Source organism: Rasamsonia emersonii (assembly GCF_000968595.1).
Source record: "Rasamsonia emersonii CBS 393.64 chromosome Unknown ctg1118621760359, whole genome shotgun sequence".
In the NCBI taxonomy this organism is placed as follows: domain Eukaryota; kingdom Fungi; phylum Ascomycota; class Eurotiomycetes; order Eurotiales; family Trichocomaceae; genus Rasamsonia; species Rasamsonia emersonii.
Window position 1 is genome coordinate 1 of NW_013563055.1, and position 21097 is coordinate 21097.

General features: G+C 52.8%; 8 protein-coding genes across 8 annotated transcripts; 4 read left to right on the forward strand and 4 right to left on the reverse strand.

Moving 5' to 3' along the window:
* Positions 1-818: 818 nt before the first annotated feature.
* T310_6051 (Uncharacterized protein) lies at positions 819-2600 on the forward strand (the record flags this gene model as incomplete). The annotated part of the gene is made up of 3 exons (XM_013471095.1): positions 819-840; positions 1028-2146; positions 2200-2600. The coding sequence occupies 3 exons, from the start codon at positions 819-821 to the stop codon at positions 2598-2600; spliced, it is 1542 nt and encodes a 513-aa protein (XP_013326549.1).
* A 588-nt stretch (positions 2601-3188) lies between these two features.
* Positions 3189-4505, reverse strand: T310_6052 (6-hexanolactone hydrolase; the record flags this gene model as incomplete). The annotated part of the gene is made up of 4 exons (XM_013471096.1): positions 3189-3329; positions 3404-3993; positions 4054-4199; positions 4267-4505. 4 exons carry the CDS (start codon positions 4503-4505, stop codon positions 3189-3191), a joined length of 1116 nt encoding a protein of 371 aa, XP_013326550.1.
* A 1041-nt stretch (positions 4506-5546) lies between these two features.
* On the reverse strand, positions 5547-7827 carry T310_6053 (Serine-rich protein; the record flags this gene model as incomplete). Its single annotated transcript, XM_013471097.1, has 3 exons — positions 5547-5588; positions 5649-5833; positions 6045-7827. The coding sequence occupies 3 exons, from the start codon at positions 7825-7827 to the stop codon at positions 5547-5549; spliced, it is 2010 nt and encodes a 669-aa protein (XP_013326551.1).
* Positions 7828-8957: 1130 nt separating this feature from the next.
* T310_6054 (uncharacterized protein) lies at positions 8958-9731 on the reverse strand (the record flags this gene model as incomplete). Its single annotated transcript, XM_013471098.1, has 4 exons — positions 8958-9193; positions 9246-9262; positions 9341-9424; positions 9679-9731. The coding sequence occupies 4 exons, from the start codon at positions 9729-9731 to the stop codon at positions 8958-8960; spliced, it is 390 nt and encodes a 129-aa protein (XP_013326552.1).
* A 1337-nt stretch (positions 9732-11068) lies between these two features.
* Positions 11069-12299, forward strand: T310_6055 (CaaX prenyl proteinase Rce1; the record flags this gene model as incomplete). The annotated part of the gene is made up of 4 exons (XM_013471099.1): positions 11069-11123; positions 11179-11225; positions 11338-11718; positions 11772-12299. 4 exons carry the CDS (start codon positions 11069-11071, stop codon positions 12297-12299), a joined length of 1011 nt encoding a protein of 336 aa, XP_013326553.1.
* A 1211-nt stretch (positions 12300-13510) lies between these two features.
* T310_6056 (Golgi Precursor) lies at positions 13511-14859 on the reverse strand (the record flags this gene model as incomplete). Its single annotated transcript, XM_013471100.1, has 4 exons — positions 13511-13702; positions 13750-14115; positions 14164-14258; positions 14313-14859. The coding sequence occupies 4 exons, from the start codon at positions 14857-14859 to the stop codon at positions 13511-13513; spliced, it is 1200 nt and encodes a 399-aa protein (XP_013326554.1).
* Positions 14860-16589: 1730 nt separating this feature from the next.
* T310_6057 (Aspartic protease) lies at positions 16590-18288 on the forward strand (the record flags this gene model as incomplete). Its single annotated transcript, XM_013471101.1, has 2 exons — positions 16590-17444; positions 17491-18288. 2 exons carry the CDS (start codon positions 16590-16592, stop codon positions 18286-18288), a joined length of 1653 nt encoding a protein of 550 aa, XP_013326555.1.
* A 572-nt stretch (positions 18289-18860) lies between these two features.
* On the forward strand, positions 18861-20051 carry T310_6058 (Sucrase/ferredoxin-like family protein Fmi1; the record flags this gene model as incomplete). Its single annotated transcript, XM_013471102.1, has 2 exons — positions 18861-19250; positions 19326-20051. 2 exons carry the CDS (start codon positions 18861-18863, stop codon positions 20049-20051), a joined length of 1116 nt encoding a protein of 371 aa, XP_013326556.1.
* Positions 20052-21097: the final 1046 nt, after the last annotated feature.

The window sequence follows — 21097 nt, forward strand, 5'->3', positions numbered from 1 at the left end:
CCGACTTGCGGACGATGTTGCTGAAATACAGGTAGTATTCGCCGTACTTCGGATCCCGGAGCTCATCGATCAGGAATTGGATCGAATCCGGCGAGGGACGCACGAAGCAGAGACATCGCAGATGTCGCATCTTCTCGCGCGACTGGTTGTCTATTCGGTCGATCAGGTAGACCTCATGGTTGAGAAGGGCGGACTGGGTGATTGCGGTCGAGACAATGGGGACCTGCAGCAGCCGTCAGCACGCGCGCGGTGAGGAGAGCAGAACGCATCGCCCACTGTCTCACTATCAAGAAGCAGGATCTTCATCTTGGCAGAAGATGAGCCTGGCGTGGACGCGTCCCCGACAGACACCATCCGGGAGATGTACCCGGAGACGGCGGCCACGACGTCCATGATGGAGGAATGATGCGCCCACGAAGCCGCGAGGGCGACGGCGGAGGTGACGACGGGGACTTGTCGCTGGCAAGGGCGGTGATTGCAAATTCAGGGTTAATAATTAATTCTGGTGAGAGAGGAGATGGAGCGCAGGGTGGGGATCTGCTGGGTTGCAGGAAGCTGCTGATCTGGTCAGGCGTGGCGGTCAGCCAGCTTAGCCAGGCACATGATGGCATAGCTTGCTCTCCGTGGTGCATTCAGGCCCCGCTGGCCGCGGCCTGCGCTTTTCGCTCGACCAGCACGCCTATTTATTTTATTTCATGTCCACGCTCCTCCGTCTGTTATTCTTTATTATTTTTAGCTTCTCTTTTTTCGCTCCTTCCTGAATGTCTGCCTTTTGATCGGCCTGGCAACGCACGCGTGTCCTGCGGCTGCCATCCACCATGCTGCCGTACATCAACGTCCGTTCGTCTCCCAACTCTCATGCCACGGTGTCTTGTTATTCAGAATAGCAGCTGACTGTTCTCTTGTCTCGGTGCAGCGTTCTCCTATCTTGCTGGCCTGACGGGGGCCTCTGTCGATGAGCGTACGATCTTTCGTCGAAAAGCCCCCAAAAAAGTAAAAGAACTCCGCTAACAGCTGCCCTGAACAGTAAAGCTAGTTGCGTCATTCCTGTTGTCGTACCCTTTGGCGGCCATCCTCAAACGAATTCCGGACGGGCAACCATGGAAGAAGAACGCATTCATCGTGGCCGTGTCCCTCTTTTACCTGGTCGGACTGTTTGATCTGTGGGACGGGGTGCGCACGTTGCTGTACAGCGCCGTGGGCACGTATTTGATCGCCTACTATGTGGACGGCTCCCTGATGCCCTGGATTGGGTTTGTCTTTCTGATGGGACACATGTCGGTGAGCCACATCTACCGGCAGATTCGCAACGATGACTCGATAGTCGACATTACCGGGGCGCAGATGGTGTTGGTCATGAAGCTGTCTGCATTCTGCTGGAACGTCCACGACGGCCGTTTGCCGCAGAGCGAGCTCTCGGATGCCCAGAAGTACGCTGCCATCACCAAGTTCCCGGATATTCTCGACTATGCGGGCTACGTTCTCTTCTTCCCGTCCCTCTTCGCTGGGCCCGCTTTTGAGTATGTCGATTACCGTCGGTGGATTGAGACGACCCTGTTCGACGTGCCTCCGGGGACGGATCCATCCAAGGTTCCGCCGACGCGGAAGAAGCGAAAGATCCCACGCAGCGGACGGCCGGCACTGAAGAAGATGATTATCGGGTTGTTGTGGATTTTCGCCTTCCTGAAGCTGGGGCCCATCTATCATGCTGGCACGGTCCTCACTGAGGAATATATGAAGTACTCTTTGCCCAGACGGATTTGGATACTGTACATGGTTGGATTCGTGGCGCGATTCAAGTATTATGGCGTTTGGGCGCTTACGGAGGGTGCCTGCATCTTGTCGGGCCTTGGTTACAACGGATTTGACCCGAAGACAGGCAAGGTGTACTGGGACCGACTGGAAAATGTCAACCCGTGGGGGCTTGAGACGGCGCAGAATGTCCGTGGTTACGTGGAGAATTGGAATAAGAACACGAACCACTGGCTGAGGAACTACGTCTATCTGAGAGTGACGCCCAAGGGGAAGAAGCCTGGGTTCCGAGCGAGCTTGGCGACGTTTACGACGAGTGCATTCTGGCACGGTTTCTACCCGGGATACTACCTGACGTTCATTCTGGCGTCATTTGTGCAGACAGTTGCGAAGAGTAAGCCCCGTTACCCCAGTCATCAGTCACCTATTGGACTTTATTGCTGATAGTAGAAGACTTCCGACGACACGTGCGACCCTTCTTCCTCACCCCGGACGGCACCAAGCCCACTCCCTTGAAACCATACTACGACTTTGTCTCCTGGCTGACGACGCAACTCATCCTCTCCTTCACCGTGATACCGTTCCTCATCCTGTACTTCAACGACACGATCCACGTATGGGCGCACGTCTACTTCTACGGTATCGTCGCCGTCGCGGCGGCAGTCATCTTCTTCGCCAGCCCGGCCAAGGGCTTTCTCATCCGGCAGCTGAAGAAACGGAACCAGCCGTCCCCGACGCCGCCGCAGAAAGCCAACCAGGAATCGGCCGCGCAGAAGCAGCCGATGCTCGGCCTGCCGGGAGACCCGGAGAAGGAGGTCGAAGACGCGGTGCGCGAGATCGCGAGGTAGATCGAGGAGATGCGCAAGAACGGGAGTACGGTGAGCATGCCGAACGCGCAGGAACTGAAAGCTGCAGTGGAGGAGAAGCTAGGCAGGAAGCTGTAGCGCGCGACGACAAGTCCTAGTCATACAGAACACATGAGCGCAAGCAATCAATCAATTGATCGATCGATCGATATCTTCATGACTTCATACATACATACCATACCATACCTCGTTACGGCAATGAGACCGCTCCTTAGATTCGATGGGGGAAAAAATCTTTTTTTTTGAGATATATTTTTAGATATAATATATAATATAGAATATAGAATAGTATAATAGAATTAATAATAGACTGACTAACTGACCGACCGTTCATTCCATTCAGTTAAGTTCGTTTCATTTCGTTTCACTTCATCTCATTCCAGCGAATTATTGATCGTCTTTTTGCAGTTGCGTAGAGGAATTGCATATTAATATTATTTACTACCTAGGAATGTTACTGACTCAAAGCACTATATTAATATCATCCATGTAAACGAGCACAACCGTAAGGATATCAAGGGTAGTCAAGGTCAGAACTCGGTATCGACTACGTACGTACGTACATAACTTCTACAGCAGCTTCGCGGTAAGCCACTCCTTCAGCGCCCTTCCCTGCTGCGTTTCGGCCTTGACGCCAATGGCAGGATTGAAGACGGGAGCGACGTGGCCTTCATTCGCGCCCCGGACCAAGGTGCTGTTTGGGACAGCAGGCTGCGTGAACATAATAGTCAGTTTCATGTGTGTATGCCCATAAATACGTTTTCAAAATAAACTCATAAACGCACCTTGAACTTGGCGTACATCTCCTCGACAGCAGACAGCAGAACTTCATCCCCTCCGACCAGGAACAGCACGTCCTTTACCTTGCTGCGGTCCCACCATTCCGCTGGCGCGAGCAGCGGCTGGTTCCACGCATCGCCGGGCTTCCCGTTGAGGTACGCTGCGGACCATCTCGCGCCATGCGGCCGGCCCGTGAGGTCCTTGTAGCGATTCGTCTCCGCAGAGGGAAAATCCAACCGGAAACTGACCCAGGCGCCGAGGGTGAATACGCCGCCCAGCGGCTGCTGAAGGGGAAGAGGGTCGATCTCCGGGTGCGGACGGCTCAGATGCAGCAGCACGGCGAGCGCGAGATTCGCGCCGGCAGAATCGCCTCCCAGGAAGATGCTGGAGGGGGAGCGGTCGGGCTGCGTGGCCAGGACGTGTCGCAGCGCCTCGACGGACTGGCGGAGCTGGGTGGGATAGGACGCGTGGGGAGTCAGGGTGTAGCCGAGGAAGAAAAATGCGAGCCTGTTGTTCTGCGCCTTGTTGAAGTGGTTGACGATCTTTGCGTAGAAGTGGAAGTGCATCTTGTCTGCGGGCAGCTCGAACCCTCCGCCTGACAGACATATTCATCAGCTTACTTCTCTAGAAAGAAGCAGTGAACGAGGGTATATACCATGATAGTAAACGACGACATTCTTCGCATCCTTGCTCCCAATCCAGAAGCCCTGCGCGCCGTGATTCAGAGTGACAATTTCGGGCTGGAAGCCTCTCTTTCTGGCGACCAGTTTATACGCCTTGGCGGTTGGGGGGTTCAGGTATCTGACAAATCATATCAGCGATATTCAAAAGAAAAAAAAATCACAGGTCTTCCTCAGGCTATGCTTACTGCACTTCCTTCCACGTCAACCTCTTCACAAGGTTCCTGATCACGGCATACCCGACATGAAGCCGGTACGACTTTGCGCCAGACGCGCCGCGGAAGAGGCCCGCTATGCCGTGGTAGACGATAGAGGCGAGGGTGATGAGCAATTTGCGGAACAGGGTGAGCTTCTCCCAGAGGGTGAGTTTGGGCGGGTAGGAGGAGTAGCTGCCTGTCGAACTGAGCTCTTTGGACTGGGCGGCCATGTTGTGTTAATCAATATACTGTAATGAACTGCAACGAATACTGAAGTCGCACAGGGATCGAAGTTGCGTCTTAATTAATACAACAACAGCGATGGAGAGAAGGAGCAACTGCCTAGCTAGTAAAATCCTCCGTTACACTAGCTAAAAGGTTTCTAGTTTAGGCAGTCTCCGCATTTCGATATCAACCAATTTTAATCCTATTTTAATTTCAATCAGGACTGGCCATATGCATAGGTACATGCATATGCATGCATGGATACACCAAAATCGTCCGTCCGATCGATCCGATCCATGGGTCGGTCCTCGTTTCCTTCCTTTCCTTTTCTGTCTCTGGCATGTGCAAGTGCACCTTCTATTCTACGGAAACTAATCTACATAGTGCACTGCCTAGTATGGCTTGCTGGATATAATTAATAATTATTAGCTCAGACGTGAATAAGGAATACTATTCTCGATAAAAATAAAAGACGCTGTTCCGATAAGTAATCCGCAGACCATGGTTGGTAGTGACTCCGAAGCTTAACTTGCTGTAGGGAAAGAGTGTTGCGCTTCATCTATCATCTCTTGATCTGAAAGCTCCAAAATTAAATACAGGCAAAATTAAAATAACATACAAAGAAGCAAACAAATGAATCAAAGGGCTCTATCCCAGTCATGTCAACAGTAATATTCGTGCAGGCGTGACAAGTCGTTGACATGACGGCAGAATCCTGCCATCATCATATGTACACGTAAAGTCGTATAGTCGTACGGAAGAACGAAGATATGATGTGACAGGGCAAGCAGCGAGACGAAACAGGAACGGGAGCACTGCCATTGCAGCAGTGCGACTGAAATAAGTGACGAAGAATGCTGAAAGATCAAAGAGATGATGGTAAATCGTGCTTAGATCGAATCATTGATCGGACAGCGAGCGGTTGAGAATCGAACAGTTAAAAGCGCAAAACGTGTCTATCCTGCTTTTGTCAATCGTAATGCTTGTCGGTAATCGTAATCTCATCAAGTGCCATGGATCGCGTTAAGGTTCGGAAGCGGGCCAGCCTAGTGGAAGCCCGTCGTCGTGCCCACCGTAGCCAGGGTGACCTGCAGGGGACCAAGGTCAGTTCCACGCATGCTCTGAGCGAAGGACGTTGGTGCACTTACGATAATGGCTACGATCGAAACGCCCACCGGGATCATGATTCGGTTCACATTCCTCCACCACCGTGCGTTGTGGTAGCGCCTCTCTTCGAATTCGCGTATTCGAGTCTCAATGCTGGACCCAGCCGTGGCCTCTTCATCCGCGGCAGGCTTCGGTGGAAGAGGGAGGAAGGCGGCGATGAGCCAAGCTGGGAAAGCACGTTAGCAGGAGTCGATGAGGACAGAATCTCAATTTCAGTATCGTACCCAGTGGAAACACGAATCCCAGGCAGAATGAATAGACCTGAACGTTCCTTCGTCCAAAAAACGGCTCCATCGTGGAATCCATGGATGGCGCCATCCACGTATTTCGCGGATTGTCCTGTCCTTTGTCCGGATGCAGATGCGGTGACCACGTACTGGTCAGTTGATCGGACGGCAGCCGCTCCCCCTCCGTGACTTGGTTCGCCTGTTGTCCTCCTTTCCAGTGGCTGCGAGGATCAGCCGGGTGGTCGAGGATCAGTCGCGGTGGTGGTGGTGGTGGTGGTGGTGGTGGTGGTGGTGGTGGATTTTCACTATTCTCACGCGGACGGGTCCGTGGTCGCGATATCGAGCCGGGCACTTGGCTGATGAACCGCACAGGCGATGCTGGTCGGGAAGCCGTCGACGGCCGGCTGTCGACGAAAGGGAATCCGGAGTGAGTCCCGCTATAGTACAGTCGTACCCAATTCGGAAGCGTGTTGAGAACGACACTCGAGCTGGAGCTGGAGCCCGGGCGCTTCAGGCTTCGGACACTGTTCGATCGCGAGCTTGACGAGTGGCTGCCAAGAACAGCGGAAGGGATATGGCGCAAGGAGGACTGAGGAAGATTCGACAAGCTGTCGAGATGCTCGTCGCCCGACGACTCATCCACAACCCAGATCGTCGATTTGGTTTTGCTGCGCAATCGGCCCGTTTCCGACTTGCCAGCGCTGACCAGCTCGCTGCTGCCGCTCGCAGATGGCGTGCTGGGCTTGTTTTCCTCCGACCATTGCGACGGCACCGTGGACAGGCGTGGGTTCCAGCGCCCAGAGGGTCGGTCCGTCATGGCTCGCGCCGGCCGCTGCGGAGCCGAAGTGGACTCTGCATATGAACTCGAGGACGGCGCGCGAATCGTGGGGTATTGAACAGGAACCCCGCTATCGATGACGGCCTGGACATCGGCTGCGGAACGGGCGCTACCGCTCGAGGCGGTGCGAGACCGGGTCCGGGTAGACAGGACGGGCGAAAGCGCGAGTGACGCCGGCGGACTCGACTGAAACGATCCCGATTGCGAGTTTGCGCCCTCAGACGATGGAGTCCTCCAAGCGGCAGCAGGATGGTGGATAACCGTTGCCAGAGACGAAGACGCAAGGGACGAGTCCGATAGCCTTTCTGAGACGACGTTTGGGGATGAGCTTCCGAGGGGGATCACGTTCGGACTGGAGCTGTCGAGCGGCACGAAATTCGGGCTGGACGGGACCCCGATCGGGACCACGTTGGGACTGGACGAGTGGTCGTCGGGAGCGATGGAATCTGAACTGGGAGAATCGGTGACCGATCCGGCTCTCGGGGATGAGGATTCAGGTGGCACAGCCTTGACGGTTGGCCGGACTCGGGGCAGAGCAATCACGTCGTCGCTGTCGTCTTCTTTCTCTTCTTCTTCTTCTTCTTCTTCCTCCTTCTCCTCTTCCTCGTTGTTATCGTCCTCGTCCTGTCGGGCTTCAGGATTGAGAGACGGAAGACCAGAGACGGTCTTGGTGTCATTGGCGTCATCGGCGTCCGGGAAGGAGGAGCGGCTGGACTTGGGGTCTTCCTCCCAGACCTGGGACGAGGAGTTGCCGATGTCGACTGAGGACGACAATTCCCAGGCATTGCTCGCATCCCTGCCCGGATCGACGTGGCCGGTGGCTGGGTGCGACGTGACAGCGGAGCTTAGGGAGAGATCTGAAACGCGAAAACCTCGTTCATCAGCGAATCCCTGGCCCTTGCCGGGATTAGGCGGGAGAATCTGGGCGGGCTTGGTTGGATAGGGCGTGGCCGAGTAGAAATCGATGTCATCCTTCCTCTCATTCACCAGACGGATCAGAGGCGATGCCGGTCGCTCGTTGGTCTGGGATGGGGTGCGTTCGTGGAGCGCTCTCCGCTTGGGCGAGGCAGTTGGCGAAGGCATTGGAGACGGCATGATGCTGATTACTGATTAAGCATTATCCACCGACAGATACCACCAAGAAAAACAGGAAGCACCAGGGATCGTCGCTCAATAAATCATAAATGGCAATTCCAACGTTGTCAAAGAGCGTCTTGAGTCAGTGAACGCAATTCTTTGCGGTTCAAAAGAATGGACTGAAGGATGCCTCTGGTGAATGCAGGGAAAGCGATTGTAGTACAGAAATTACAAGCAATATTGGCACAATGAGTGTTCTAATTTGATCAAGAATGCGGCAGGTAAATGATAACGAGCGTAGATGTCAAGTCATCTAATAATGATCTCTATTGACAGAGGCATCAAACCGCATTACATTAAGATAACGAGTGTGAGGGCACAAAGGCCAAAAACAAGGGTGATGCAACGAGTGTCTGGAAAAGAGCGACAGGAAAAGGAATGACTGGCAAAACAAACACAAAAAGCACAACAAACTGGCAAAGGTGAAGCAAAAGCAACAGCAAAGGGAGGGGATGCCAGAGAGGCTTTGAAGGGGCGGCACTGGAATTTGGTTGCCAGCGGTGAGGGCGGGAATGCCAGGGCGGTGAGCGGAGGGATCGTGATCGCCAGGCACAGCTTCCTGCAGCTGCTGGGGCAAGGCGCGCGCCGGCGGAGCTTGCAGCAGCCACCGCCAGACACAATAATTGGAGCACAGGGTCGCTGGCTGCAGAAGACTGCAGACGGAGTGCTGCCGGCGCTGAGACCTGCAGATTTTGAGGCGATGGCTAGGAGTTTGATCTGGGATGTCCAACCAGTTCCCCTTTGGAGAAGCCCGGAGAAACAAACGTTTCACAGGCACACAAAGGCTTTGTCTAACTGCGACAATAAAAGGGCCATGTCCAGATTGATCTGCATTCCTATCTAATCTTTGCTCCTACTATATTACTCCCTGTCTAGATTGTTATCCGTCGAGTTCGCTCCTCGTTTTGATTACGCTGTGCTCCATCATCCGGATACTCCATGGGTTCGTGGCAGTGCGAACCGTTCCTGCCGGCCCGCTGACAGCCGTTGCAAGTGGGCTCGTGCCGGAAGGAACGATAGCGGATAGCCGGCCACGTAACGATCCGTCGTTCCTTCCCTTCGCTTTTTTTAACTCTCGTCCCACATGCTCAGTGTCGTTCTTCCCTTTTTTGGAGGCGCGATGCCAGCACTAACTCGCCAATCGCGTCCTTTTTTTGCTCCTTTTTGCCAGGGCGTCCAATGAGAGGTGCGCATTTCATCCACCACCAGGGACTCTGGCCAATCGACCATGGAGCTGGACCAGAGAATCCACGAGTTTCCGTCGATTCCATTCCCGATCGATCGGGCACGCAGTCTGGGGCAGCGCCGGCCGCTTGGAGAGTTCCTGCGTACGGAGTATAGAGTATTACTCCGTACTCCAGGAGTGGACAACATACTCCAGAGTGCATAGTATCTGTGTTTATATACTATACCCACTATTCGTATTCATGCTAATTTCTAAATAAACTATACAATCCATAGCTACACGTACTTTGGTTTGGATTCTGAGAATTTACTGATTTTATGCCGAATGCCAATAGAATCACTGGCTAAGAAGGACGGTAGCAGCTCACATCTACCAAGGTGGATTGTTCTATGCTTCTTTGTCTACACGCAGTCACCTGACACGACAACAATGCCTTCACATAACCGGGGAAAAAAAAAGTACCGTCCTCGCCATGGAGAATCCTTTCCCAGGAAGATGGACGGCATTCAGATTCCAGTCAACTCCCAGGCCTTTCAGGCTTATCTTAGAGAAATGTTTATGTCTGATTAAACTTTGAATTCAGCTTGTTTAACCTGCCTATTTACGTTGCATGTGAAAATCACCTTTCAAGGATAGATCCAGCTATGATTACGCTGTCAGAGGACCGGGAAGACATTATAGAATAGGAAACTGAGTGTTTCCAACAGGAGTGTCTTGCTCTGAAGGAATGTGTCAAATTGGCTGCACTCCATATTTTTATATTTTTACGGCTCTGCTGTGCAGTATGAGTTTTCCGGTGGTTATCTGCATATCTTAGCCATTTTGAAGTTCCTGGTCGTTCTCTGACGAAGATCAAGGATCTAACAGATGATGAACGTTGTTAAAATGCATCTTATACAAATACACAAGTAAGCCAGAATCTCCAGTTCCTTGCGGTGATTTGGAATTTTTTTCTTGGCAGGGATATGCGTCTCAAGGGATGGTGATATGATAAGGCATGCCTGAACAAATATTCTTTGACCAGGCTTCTGAACAAACATGTGATCTTTTTTTTTGACCTTTCCTAACCATGGCCATTGAACGTAGAGCCCTGTGAAGTTAGCATGTCAAAACCAATAACGATTCATCTAACACTGCAAATTTGGCAAAGACATTTGGAGGTCACAATAATCATTTGTCTCAGCTTGCAGGTCATTGATAGGCAATATTTGCTGGTATACCATGTTCATTGGCAGTAATCCTTTGCCCTGCTTTTTCTGATCCTTCACATCACACTGAATCGAATCTCTCCCTATACTCCGTATACGCCGGACAATGATTTTGTTCCTCAGCCGGAAGCCTAAACCCGATTAGTCAGGAAGCCAATCGGGAAGCCGCGTTTTGCAAAACCGGTCCCTGTCCACAGCTTCAAGAAGTAGAAAGATTTCTTGTCAACCTGAGGCCTGTGGCTCACCTTATGAGAGTAAGATCTGATTTTATCTATACCCTTATAGCCACAAGTGCGAGCCTATTTTGTATTTACTCCGGAGTAGGACTCCGATCGAGGCGTGAGTAAATATTAGGGTCCTCGAGTCCGCCCCTGCGCTAAACCATCGCTCCCCACTCGCCTACTAAAACGACCCGTGGATTCCGCTCGACTTGTGCTGGCTCAATGTTAGCTCAATATGGTAAGGCGTGCCAGCATCAAATCCTATAGGAACCCGGGCACCACGCTGACGGCGTCTGGGGCAGCGCTGGACACTTGGCCGGGCCGAGACCTCGAGAGTTCCCGTTCCCGCACGGTCCTATCTCGACCTCCTGCGTGCTGTTGTGTGGCCTCTGGAGTGGACAAGGAACAGCCATTGTTCCCATTGTTCGCTCCTTAGCATTCAAGCGTGCACGGTATCTGCTCTGTCGCTGCTGGAGCTCGAAAAGACTGAACGCAGACTGCCCAGTCGACGGGCTGGGGCCAAGCCTCGGGAGCATCACTAGATACTCTGCAGGAAGCCTGACGACTCTGCTGTCAGGTTCACCATGGCCCCCACCAGTGTCTTTGATCGTCTCATGAGCTTCTACACCAAGAACCGTGGTATACTGTAATGCCTCCACTGCCAAAAGACAGCCATGCTGATTGATGGATTCAGATGAACCTCCTCCAGTGCTGTCGGTGACCACAGCAGCTCTGCTCTCGGTAGGCAATCCTTCATGTCTTATCACTATCTTCAGTGCTCTTCTGCATGCCTCAAGCTTACTTAAGCTCTGCTCCCTCTACCTTGATGATGGTCTGACTGAGGTGCCTTCAGGTTCTGGCCACTCTAGGGTATGTGGCCCCCTTCTATCTATCATCATCTGCCCGGCCATCTCCCACTTTGAGTAGAGATGCGCCTTCTGTCATTCGGACCCGGGTTCGGGCGGTCAGCATTGCCTGCCTGATCAGCACCTTGGTTGTCCTGGCCATCGCCACGCAGAAAGGCAATGCAACAGTCGCAGAGGTCCTCAAGCTGCTGGGAGTGTGGCCCATTGGGCCCCTCGAAATCCTTCGCAGCTTGCTCTTGACTGCCATTCTTTTCACAGGGCCGCTGTTCGAGAGGGGCATCGCCCAAAGCGAATGGAAAGCGTGGCTTCGAGGAGAAGGACTCGTCGAGTGCCTGCGCAGCTGGATTGGTTTTCGGAATTACGTCGCGGTAAGTCAAACCACTTTCAGTGATTGATGAGCGGCCGCTCATCGACACTCTAGGGTCCCGTCACGGAGGAGATCATCTTCCGCTCGGTCATCGTCTCGCTCCATCTGCTGGCCAAGATGTCGCCGGGGCGGGTCGTATTCATCTCTCCTCTCTATTTCGGCATCGCCCATGTGCATCATTGCTATGAGTTCCGCTTAACCCATCCGGACACGCCTCTCGGGGCGTCACTCCTCCGGTCAATCTTCCAGTTCGGCTACACGACCGTCTTCGGTTGGTTCGCCACGTTTTTGTACCTGCGGACTGGCTCTCTGCCGGCTGTGATCCTGGTCCACAGCTTCTGTAACTGGTGCGGTCTCCCTCGACTCTGGGGCCGCGTCGAAGCCGCTGTGCCCATCGGACCCCCTCACCTTCGGGGCAAGGATGATGCGGAGGTGAGCCAGCTACACATTTCCGCCCCACTTGGCATTGGCTGGACGATCGCCTACTATGTACTTCTCGTAGCCGGCGCGGTAGGATTTTACCGTCTGCTATGGCCACTCTCACAGTCGTCGTTAGCGTTGGCCTCTTTCGGTTCGAAATAGAGGCGTTTTTCGAGGTTGTCCTTTCTCATGTGTGCATATATGTCTGATACGCATTGTAATGTCAATCGGAGGAGATGAGTGGATAGACTCTGCCAGCCATGTGAATAGAGTGAAGCTGTACAGGCCATCTGTCCTGCATGTATGTCATTATAGTCACGTGTTCATTCATAAACTGAATATTATGACCAGTATGGAGTATCTTTGGTAATAATATCAGAGATCATACCATAAGTATACCTAGGATTTATCCGAGCAGACATGAACTCAAGTAGCAACTGCCAGAAACAGAAACATCCCGCTTCAGGGAAGAATCCTGATCTGGTGGTTTAGCCAGCCTTAGGTGTTCTGTTCTGTTTACTTATCTGTGGGAAGCATTGTCAAAAAGACTCTAATAATAATAATACCAGCTCTGACACCTGACTGGCTGCATCCATCATAAGATGAGTATAATAATAAAAACATGGAAAAGCCCCCTCCTGAGACCCACACTCACTAATGCTACGAAAAAAAAAAGAAAAAAAAACCGCCTAAGCTTCTTCTGGTGGGCAGGGGTTATTACTAGACTAATTTTTTTTTTCTTTGTTAGGCAATTGTGTTCTTTTTCGAATCCAGGCCGCTCATCTGGACTGTTAGTAGGTATATATAACCACTTAGGCTACTTAACCGTTAACTGCACCGTCACAGCAGCCTGGGGTTTGTTGAGTCTGTTGAGTGGGAGGGAGGATAATAGGAATTATATATGTATGGCATAGTTACCTACCTAGATAGATAGATCCGGCTCTGCTTCTTCTTCTTCTTCCTCCCTTACACTATACCACCAGGAACTGTGGCTGTATGTACACGACTGACTGGCTTGGAGAGGAAAGAACGAGATCATTGCATAAAATACTAGCTTAGAACAATGCGTCTGGAAAGTCCTTGTACATACAGAACATCCCAGGCGGAGAAAAATCAACTGCTTCTCTATCGCCATAAACCGAAATATCAAACAAGAGGTATAACAGGTATATGATATAGAATGCAAATGCAAATGCCAATGTGTAGGTACCTTCAACGGAGATTTACAAAGACTCTCCCATGCCTATGCCAACCTTTTCAAACAGACGGGTCATGACTCATTAAAATACAGGCTCGTAAGGACTCCGCTCCGCGGGACGGCGTTCGGTGAAGCTGCGTGGGGAGGGTTTCGCAGTATTCAGGCCACAGACCTCCTAATACCCGTCAGTCTGTCTGTCAGCAGTAAAATGAGGGGGATCACTGACCTGTCGTCGCTTCTTAAAGTCGCTATAAAATCCTAGCCACAGATCACGGTTCCGGCAGTTGTCTTCCTCGCCCGTCGTCGGGTTCTTCTCGCACTTCGGCTGCTTCTCTTGGATAACGGCCGGACTGGCCGTCAGCCAGGGCTGCGACTGTTAGCACTCGCCCAACTGTCCACCAATACTAAACCCACCTTTGGCACAGGCCAGTCGGAAAAGTGGAGGAACTTGGCCTCCTTGAGAATCTTGTCCGGATCCCACGCTTCCTCCGAATTGCCCAGGTAAGCGCTATGATTGTCGGACCGGAACTCACCGGTCAGCAGGTCGTACGGCCGGTGTGGCAAGATCAGTGCGCTGTCTTTGTACAGGTAGTTCACGATCTCCATGTCGTAATCGTTCGATTTAGCTTCGTTCATCGCTTTCATCACGCGGTTGAACTCAAACTCGGAGGGTTCGATCAGGACGACTTGCGAGCTCAGAGTGCGTTCGTCAAAGTTGAGCCAGTATGCACGGGGCATGGCAACGGGAGCAGAGGGGGCCAGGAAGAGTTCGTCCATGGTCTAAACAGTTAGATACGAACAGCTCGGGAATTAGACGCTTCAACACACCTGCAGAACAGTCGAGTCCGAGTCCAGACTCAACACACGGGCATACTGGGTCTGGTTGAAAGCCAGCAGCTTGGTGTAGCTCTCGGCCCAGGTGGCTGAACCGTCTTGTCAGTCAGCGGATGCAGCCATTGGTACTGGAATGGACTCACCATCGCCGCTCGCCCGGCGCTGGATCTCGATGGGCATCAGCTTGACGCCATACTGGTCCCGCGCCTTCCGGAGCAGCTTGCTCTCCTCCGAATTGGAGCCATCAACCTCATAGGACGAGGGATACATCATGAGGCGATCGGCTTTACTGCCCAGGCGGTGCAGGGTCTCGAAGAGCATGACGGAGTTGCACAGATAGGCCGTGTTGGTGACGTACTGCACATAGGCGAAGCGCGACCAGTCAATGCCGCTCAACAGGTCGGGCCGACTGCCGTCGTATGAGGACGATGGCGGCGACGGCGACGAGGACGCAGAGGACGAAGTCGTCGAGCTGCTGGAGGGGCGGAAACGACCGAAATTGGCGGTGGGCAGCTTAAAGAGACCGATGATGGCAAGCAGCATGAGCGAGATGATGGCGATGGCGCGCACGGCCTTGGAGGTCAGCAGCTGCATGAAGTTGACCTTGACCAGGGTGGTGCCCTGCTCTTCATCGCCAGGACCCAGGCGCGAGTAGCGGAACTTGTCGACGAAGCGGGCAAGGGAGGCCATGGCGAGGATGGGAGGAGGTCCTCGAAGGAGACGAGATGGCGGACCTGGTGAGCAGCGGCGTCATCCCATAGAGGAGAGATGCTCGAGGGCCGGCGTTGAAGGTGTTGATGACTTGATGTTGACCAGCTGGCCCCGACTCCGCAGCGGCTCGTAGGCGTCCCTGGCGGTGTTAGTCGAGTCTGGTTGGCGGAGGAGAGCATTACCTAAGGAGTCACGTGGCAGCACCAGCACAACCACGAGCTCTGCCTGGTGCTGCAGGATTCCTCGTATTCCTCTGTACTCCGCAGTAACGGCCTCAAGGATCCTCCGTCTGGAATATGCGACACAATCAGACTGGAATCATTGATGAAGATTTCGAGTCAAGTCGAGATAGTAAGAGTGATTTCCTGCGGAGTAATTTCCCGAAGGTCTCCAGTTCCACCCGCACGTTCCCACGGATCCATTCCGTGGTCATTCTGCCGACTCACTCTGGATACTGTCGTGAGTGGACTCGGTTCCTATTACTATTTTCGTTTCCGCAGTCGGCAGTCCGTTGAACTTCGTTGAAGGCTGCTGACAACACAGACGCTAGGTGCGGCTGAACTGGGGCAACGCGCCGAGATCATCACTGTCCATCGCCAATCACCACGAGCAATCAGCCAACATCTCCTGCAGGAACTCCACCGCGTCCATGATCATCGCAGCAGGACGATTACACCTCTGGCACTGCTTGATCGTGGCACTCTCCTTCGTCACGCAGAAGCCGGAGATCTGCTGTTGCCGGGTGTGGTGTGGCTCTGCAGCCTGCCGGTTACCTCATCCCACAGATAGTCGCATCATGGCTGACCAGAAGCAGATTGATCCTCTATGTAGCTTAATGGATCCCTATCAGAGCCGCTGCTCATCACAGCCCAATGAAGATGACGCGATAGGCCGCCATCTCCAGTTCCCCATCGACCGGCGGCTTGGCAGCCTTTCCAGCACACCAATTGACTCCACTGACACAACTTCATGCGGATCTGGAGATGCAAGTGCCCGAGATTGACGGCCTTCATAAAAGTCTTGCCATACGAGTCTAGAAAAGGATGCTCGAGTGTGACAAATCAAGACAGAATAGAGCGTATGCTCTTGCAGCCCAACCCTCTCACCTTGCACCATCTTCATCGACTACCGTAGTGGCATTTGACTCGAGCGAGCACTCTCAGATGTCTCCTGCAGCATCCTGGAATCCTGGATACTGTACCGTTTGAACATTTTTAGAAGAGGGAACAGCCACAATCGGGATTCATATGTTCAACACCCGATTAATATGGAGAACAGGTTATCTGCCCCTCGGAGTTGTCGGGGTCACGGGTCTAGCCTGTTAGCGCTGACTTGATCTTGCGCCTCCTGTCCTTTTTGGAAAGATTTCTAGTCGACAAGCGGCTAAATGCTGGCCAGACTTATTTTAGTACTTGCTGGTGGCTTTGCCATCCTCCTGCCTTACAGATATGGTGGATTTTTCGCAGCCTTATTCATCCTTCTCTTCTTCCTTCTCCCTTTGTCGTGTATTGTTACTGAATGCCATGTTTTTTTCCACCTTCATTGCTGGATGAGGATCCATTCTGTTGGATCTTCCCTCCATTTTCCCTGTCTATTTGTATCTAGATTGGTCGTTCGTTACCTTACTTGAATATATCGGACTAGTTTCTCCCACTGTCATTGGCGCGCGTGCCAAAAGACAAAAAAAAAGAACAGCAGATAGCACAGCCATGTCGATCCTCTTTTCTGGCCTGCTCATCGCGAGCAGTCTGTGGACGACTGTGAGCGCAGATGAGGCCCCCGTTCCATTTGAGATGACCTGGTCCACAAAGACCTTTGGACCTGATGGCCCATGGCAAGCTGTCCAAGTCGGCATTGGGACCCCAAAACAGGACATTGCTCTGTATCCGGGAGGGAACTGGGCAAGCACCATTCTCACCACCCAGATTTGCCAAAACCAGGCAGTTTCTGGTCCCTGCTATGGGAATCAAGCGGGCCTCTTCAATATGGATCAGTCTTCGACTTTGGACAACACCTCCATCTCGGGTATCTATTGGGATGGCGACATCCCACTAGGCGTGAACGGCGTTCCCCTATATGGAACCGCCCAGCAGTCCTTCGACGATGTTGACATTGGCGGATATGTCATCCCCAATGTGTCATTAAGAACCGTCAACTCGATCCAACAGACATATCCTGGCGGCCAGAGTTACCCGGTCGAGGTGGGCATCCTCTCCCTGGGGTCGAACAACACCAACCACACCTTCACCGAGGACCCTCCTCTCCCGGCAATCAACACCACCTTCGTCAACAGCTACATGTACATCACCCACGCCGTCCCGTCATACTCGTATGGTCTGCACATCGGATCCGCTGCCTTCAACATCCCCGGTTCCCTTTGGTTGGGAGGATACGATCAGTCCCGGGCTCTGGCGCCCGTGTCAGCGCAAGCGTACAACGGGGCCACTTTTCCCATCGAGCTCCTCGACATCGGCCTCGGGGTTGCCGATGGGGGCTCCCCGTGGGATTTTGCCAACAAAACAGGGCTGCTCGCCCAGGGAAATTCGTCCATCGGATTAGGCCTTGTCGGTGCAGGTGTCCCCTCCGGACCCCTACCTCTACTTGCCGCAGAGCACCTGCGACGCCATCACGGCCAACCTGCCGGTCCAGTTCCAGCCCTCTATGGGCCTCTACTACTGGAATACATCAAGCCCCGACTACAGAAGAATCGTGACCTCCCCCGCCTACCTGGCTTTCACTTTCCGGCTGAATAGCCTCAATACAGCCAATTTCACGATCAATGTCCCCTTTGCGCTCCTCAACTTGACCCTCGAGGCGCCACTGGTCGGCACGCCGACGCCATATTTTCCATGCTTCCCCACTAATGGCACCTATGGGCTGGGGCGCGCTTTCCTCCAGGCCGCCTTTGTCGGGGTCAACTGGGGTCAAGGAACCGGGAACTGGTTCCTGGCTCAGGCTCCGGGACCCAATTACCAGTCGACCCCGTCGACCACCAGCATCGATCCGAGCGCTTCCTCCCTGGCAGGCTCTCAGAGCAGCTGGGAGGACAGCTGGACGGGACACTGGACCCCTCTGCCGACCACCGGGGATAGTGTCTCGGGCGCTTCAGACAGTTCCGGTGACAGCGGTAGCGGTGGCCTGTCATCCGGGGCAAAGGCTGGGATCGGGGTCGGCGTTGGTGTCGGTGGTCTGGCCATCATCTCGGCTCTGGCCTTTCTCTTCTTGAGACGCCGTCGTCAGCAGCAAGCGACCCAGGCGGAAGGCGAGCCCTTGCAAGGGGGCCCCGCGGAGCCGTACAGTGACAAGGACCCGAACAAACAGACTTATCAGTTCTACGGGGGGCCGCAGCAGCCCCCGGCGGAGCTGGAGAGCCAAAACAACCGGCCCGTCTACGAGCTCCCGTCGTGAGCTGTCTGCGATCATTCATTTGAAACAAACTTCTTCTGGATTTCCTTCTGCTTTCTCCTGATGACGATATAGTGCTGTTCTCCTTGTCCATGATACCATTATTGCTTCGATTGTATGTATATTAAGGTGTCCACGGGGTATAATGATGAGATGTCGGGTGCATATGGTTCCATAGAACCTGTATGGAATTCAATAGCCTGGCGCTGTTAGAACCAGGCTGTAAATAGTCCATTGAGCATCACGTATAGCCACGTAGTAATGTACACTGTACATCCGAAAAGTATATAATATTTTCCCGGGCGGAATTTAATGCTAAGCAAGAGATTGGCTATTGATTATCAATCAGCGATGATTCCGGGGTGATCGATTAAGGTTGTTATCTCCGAAGCCGAAGCTCCCGCTCCGCTCGTCTTCTCCGCGCGCGAGACCGAGACCGAAGATATTCGCGGCCGTACGTTCTTTCTTGCTTTGTTTTATCCAATATTTCTTTTTGTGCGATATATATAACCTTTTTTTCCGTGTTGTTCCGGATCGCGCTATTCCAGTCCGTCAAATCAAGCGCAACACTCAACATGGCTCTCCCATTGCGGTCCGCCGTTCCACGCCGCAACGCATTCCATCTCCCTCGCAGATGCAGGGCCAGCACGACGAATAGCCGGACTCCGCTGCTCTTTCGACCTGTGTCCTCCTCCTCCTCCTCGTCGTCGCCGCTGCCCATCGTCCGGACATGTCCCGAGCCGACCTGCGCATGCGCGCCCACTCCGCCCATGCCGGACGGGCTGCCCATCGACCGTGAGAATCCGCTCAACGCGACCATGGCCGCCTACGCGCAGCAGGTGCTGATTTCGACCGGGCGGAACGATTGGTCCAGCCGGATTGAGGATGACGGGGTGGGGGAAAGCTGGGGAGCGCTGGCGCGAGGTCTGAAGGGTCTGATCGGGCGAGGAGGGAAATACGCTGACGTATGTCTGTCATGTCTGTCTTGTCATGTCTGTAATTTACGAAACTGACAATGTTCAATTTTGTTTTATGTCTAGCCATATAACAATGTCGTTCTCACCAATTCCTCCTTCGCCCCGTCGGCTGATCCGTCGTCTGGCTTTGCCTCGGCCTTTATCTTCCCCGCATTCAAATACGTGCCCTTTATTCCGATTTCTTCGTCGATATCATCATCAGAAGCAGATCTCGAGACCTTCGTCCGGGCCATGCTCCTGCCTCACGAACTGCACCACGCCCATTCCGCCGTGCCTGAGCCCAGACGAAGAGATATGACGCGCGCCCCAGATCTGGTAGCCCACTTCCCCGACATGATCGACATCAAGCAGTCGCCGACCATTCTGATTTGCGGCCATGGCGGGCGCGACATGCGCTGCGGGATTATGGGCCCGGTGCTGCGGGCAGAGTTCCAGCGCGTGCTCGAGCAACGAGGGTTCAGCACGAACAACCAAGACGAGGACGGCACAAGAAAGGTTGACGGACCAAATCACGCCAATCTCGGTTTGATCAGCCATATCGGAGGACACAAGTTTGCGGGGAACGTGATCATCTACCTCCCTCCGGGCTTGAGGACCAGCTCCTCGGCCTCGCCGTCATCGACGATAGCCACGAGCCCGAATCCGCTGGCCGGAAAGGGCATCTGGTACGGTCGTGTCGAGCCCAAGCATGTCGAGGGGATCGTAGACGAGACGATCCTGCGAGGAAGAGTGGTTGCGGATCATTTCCGTGGCGGAATTGGGATGGACGGGGAGATCTATAGACTGTAGACTGTAGATTGTAAGATAGAAGATAAAATTTATGTTATTAATAGAGATCGTTCCATCTATTTTCTTTGTAGTTGCCTGCATCCACCTGCTCCTGCTTGTTTTCTTTCTGGCAACCTTTCTTTGGTTTTCTAGACTAGGCTCTCAGTGAGACCTTCATATCATGAAAAGAATGTACCAATTTTAAAATCAAAGCAGTTCTGTTATCTAACTTAAGTATTAGCAATAATAATAATCGTAGGTAGTAAACAGGGGTCCCTTACCTGTCCTTGAAGCCCATGTACATCAGAGGTTATGATTTCGCTTCTAATGCTGGATGCATTGGAAGATGTGAGAGCTGTACATCCTCCATGATGTTGACTAGAATCACTAATTGAATATCGCCCCCTGCTCACTTTTTGTTAACCATTGTTGCATGTCGCTTAGTAAATCCTGGTAGCTCTCCGTAAATCCAACTTCAAATATAACTGTTGGCGTCGTTTCAAGTGACTTGGGATCCTCGAAGAGATAAGAGGAATCAGGATATTTTGTCCAAGCCTGAACCTTCTTCCCTGTATCTTTGGTCTTCCCAGTAAGCACTCTGCTTGAGCTGTTGCCTACGGAAGATGCGATTCCTCACATATAAGAAAGCCTTTCGATAGGGCTTAAGTAAGAAATAAAGAAGCAAGGCGAAAAATAGAGTCATGTAATGGCCTCGACATTCCCTTTACAGTAAGAATGCCTTTCTCCAGGTCGTACATTGCTCGATGGCCCTTCAGAATTCTCTTGACATTGTTGGTATCAACGTCTCTTTCACGCGCAACTTCAGGTCTGTTTCACCAAGACCACCCAGAAAATCGTGAACTATCTTCAGCAGTTCACTCAAACTCGAAAGATGCTCCTGGATGCTCCCGAGTCTCGACTTTTTCTGATGAACTAACTGTCTTCTGATCTCCGCTCGGAGCATGAGGGTTGTTCGAGCGATAACTGGGCACCTTGCCCAGTGGTTGACACGGTGGGGGTAGACATATTCGGAGAGGACATGATACAGACGTGAGAATTTGGGGAAT